The sequence below is a fragment of the Myotis davidii genome, unplaced genomic scaffold, assembly GCF_000327345.1.
Source record: "Myotis davidii unplaced genomic scaffold, ASM32734v1 scaffold134, whole genome shotgun sequence".
NCBI lineage: Eukaryota > Metazoa > Chordata > Mammalia > Chiroptera > Vespertilionidae > Myotis > Myotis davidii.
Window position 1 is genome coordinate 5,749,014 of NW_006288853.1, and position 3,323 is coordinate 5,752,336.

At 40.0% G+C, this 3,323-nt stretch overlaps 1 protein-coding gene across 1 annotated transcript in view; it reads right to left on the minus strand.

The window, feature by feature from the left end:
• The window catches only part of CFAP70 (cilia and flagella associated protein 70), an 87,257-nt gene that overhangs the window by 21,915 nt on the left and 62,019 nt on the right, over positions 1-3,323 (minus strand). Inside the window, 3 exon segments of the mRNA XM_015562111.1 lie at positions 1,706-1,969; positions 2,402-2,517; positions 2,638-2,771. Coding sequence (XP_015417597.1) covers positions 1,706-1,969; positions 2,402-2,517; positions 2,638-2,771 — 514 coding nt within the window.

The window sequence follows — 3,323 nt, forward strand, 5'->3', positions numbered from 1 at the left end:
AATAGGGGATTCTACCTGCAACCTGGGTAGGTGCCCCAACGGGGAACGAACTGGCACTCCTGCCAGGGCTGCTTAACTTCATCTTAAAATGCCTGGTTGGCTTCTTGGAAGAAGTGTCTGTTCAGGTCCCCTGCTCATTTTTAAATCAGATTGTTTTGTTTTTCATGTTCAGTTGTGTATGCTCTTTATGTATTTTGGATATTAAGGTCTTATTAGAGGTGAAAATATCACCTCCCATTTGGTTGATTGCCTTTTTGTTTCATTCATGGTTTCTTTTGCTGTATAGGTTTTTAGTTTGATATAGTCCCATTTATTTAATTTTACTTTTGCTTCCTTTGCCTTTGAGGTCAAATTAATAAAATCCTTCCTAAGACCAAGGTCCATAAGTTTAGTACCTATGTTTTCTTCTATGTAATCCATTATTTCAGGTCTTATGTTTAGGTCTTTGGTCCATTTTGAGTTAATTATTTTTGTATATGATAATAAGTAGCAATCTAGTTTCAGTCTTTTGCATACAGCTTTCCAGTTTTCTCAGCACCATTAATGGAAGAGCCTTTCTTTTCTCCATTATATGTTTTTAGCTCCTTTTAAAAAAATTAGTTGCCCAAGTACATGTGGGGGGTGGGAGGTGGGAGGTAATCAACTAAAGATTTTCTATGCATATATACATAACTTCTGGATGCAGACAGGGGGGTGGTGAGGGCCTGGATGTGGGGGTGGGGCTGGGATGGAGGAGGTCCATGGGGGGGAAAAAAGGGACATATGTAATACTTTCAACAATAAAGATTAAAACCATAAAATAAAATAAAACAAGACTCATATACTGCCTAAAAGAGACTCACTTCAAATCTAAAGGCACACAGACTGAAAGTAAAGGGACAAAAAAAGATATTTCATGCAAACGAAAATGAAAACAAAAAAAGCTGAGGTAGCAATATTTATATCAGACAAAATAGACTTTGCATTATAAGAGTCAAAGAAGGACCCATCAATTAAAAAAGAAAAAGAAAAGAAAGCCCTGGTCGGTTTGTTCAGTGGTCAGAGTGGATCATAGGTTTGATTCCCAGTCAATGACATGTACCTGGGTTACAGGTTAGATCTGGACAGGACAGGGTACATGTGGGAGGAAACTGATTGATGTGTGTCTCTCACATCAATGTTTCCCCCTCTCTTCCTCTCTCTCTCTCTCTCTCTCTCTCTCTCTCTCTCTCTCTCTTCCCCCCCCCCCCCCCTCCCTCTTTCTCTCCCCCCCCCCCCCTCTTCCCCCCCTCCCGCTTTCTCTAAAAATCAATGGGAAAATCCTCAGGTGAGGATTAAAAAAAAAAAAAGAACAAGAAAAAAGGGAGTGTACAAATAAATAAATTTAAGAATCACAAGAGAGGGACCTTACATGTTGGGAAGAGAGTGAGGTGGGGGAAATGTCCTCTGCTAGAACGATACTCCTTTTAGGGGTGCACAGGGACAATAGATTATCTAAGATTTTTAAAAAAACTGAATAGCAACAGTAAAAGCTTCAGACTTTCAATCACACAAATGGGGAACTATTTTGGAAGATTCTTCCCTGGTATCCCTGGAACAACTCAAAATTCCACTTATTTTTTTCATTTCACAAATATCCACTGAGTACCTACTATGTGCCTGCTTCTGTTCTAAGGCCAGTACTTTTTTCCAGCAGCCACTAATCATCTCCATTCGCTGGTCCTACCTGCTGACGGTTCCGCCTTGCTTGCTGTTGTAGAAGAACCACTAGTGACTCCCCACGGTCCTAAACTGGATTCTGCTTTTCCTCCTTCCTCAATGCGCTCCACCACACCAGTGCTCTTCTGCACGGATACTTTGGTTTCAGCGTCTAAGGTACCAGCATTCTTCATTAATTGCGCCTGAAGCATTCGTGCCTGAAGCTGTTTAAAGGCCTCGTGAAATGCCATTTCCATTCGAATGTCATTGTTTTGAATTTCATAGTATAAACCTGAAGAAAGAAAGATGCTGAAAATAAATGTGACTAATTTGCCACCATCAGCTACTAGGATTTGTAATATTTCACTTTACGTTTCCCACATTTTTACCAAAGTTTAAGAACTATATGAAGAGTGATTAAAGAGTGGGGCAGACAGCCCAAGCTGGTTTGACTCAGTGAATAGAGTGTTGGCCTGAGGACTGAAGAGTCCCGGGTTCGATTCCGGTCAAGTGCACATGCCCGGGTTGCAGGTTCGATCCCCAGTAGGGGGCATGCAGGAGGCAGCAGATCAATGATTCTCTCTCATCATTGATGTTTCTCTCTCTCCCTCTCCCTTCCTCTCTGAAATCAATAAAACAATATTTTTAAAAAAAGAATGGGAAGACAAAGGGAGAATCTTATAATGGAATAAAAACATATTCAGACCACAGGAAAATATCATACCAAGTAAAGTCCAGGCTACAACACTGGTTGGCTCCAAGCAAGTAGCATCCTCAAAGAAAATTTCTGCCTGTTCATAGTTCTCCATCAGGACAGCCAGGACACCACACAGCAGCAAGCTGAGGAGAGACCACCAACATGATTAACAACATGGTCCCATGTCACCGTCCTGGAATCAAGACAACTTCATTTAGTAGCTTATCCGCTCCTCCTCGTTCCCCATCTTCCCTCACCCCTACCTGTGGATATGATTCTGGTTGAGGGAAAGGGCTTTCCGAAAGCACTCCTGAGCTTTGATGTTGTCCTCAGTTAGGAGGCAGAAGGCACCATAGTCCAGCCAGTGTTCCAGGTTCTGGGGCTCACGAACCAACCTCTACCAAGCAAATATCAGAAGGACCAACGTTACCGTGTCACTGTGTCATATTTTTTTTAATGCACATAACCCAGAAGCACTCCAAAAATACTATAAGCTCTATGAAAGCAGAAACCATGACTTCTTTTTTTGTTTACCACTGAATTCTGAATGCCTAGTACAGTCAATGTTCTGGCTTATAGTAAAGTCAGTAAATATTTATTGAAATAATCTAAAAATTGATTACTTTCTAGTGTTAGTGTCTGGTCCCTATAAGCTCCTCCAATTACTTAGAAGTCTAAAGATCAATTTTTATGGTTTATTTTTAAAATTCATATATAACCATCTTTGTCATAGTCTTGAGATGGCAAATATAAGTTTATCTACAAATTTGTTTTTGAAAAGCACCTCAAAAAAGTAAAAAATAAAAAAATAAAAAAGCACCTCAACATATTGTAGTGAAAACTACAAAATATTGCTGAAAGAAGTTAAAGCAGACATAAATAAATGGAAACACATCCCATGTCCATAGATTGGAAGACTCATGTCAATACTTCCCAAATCAATTTACAT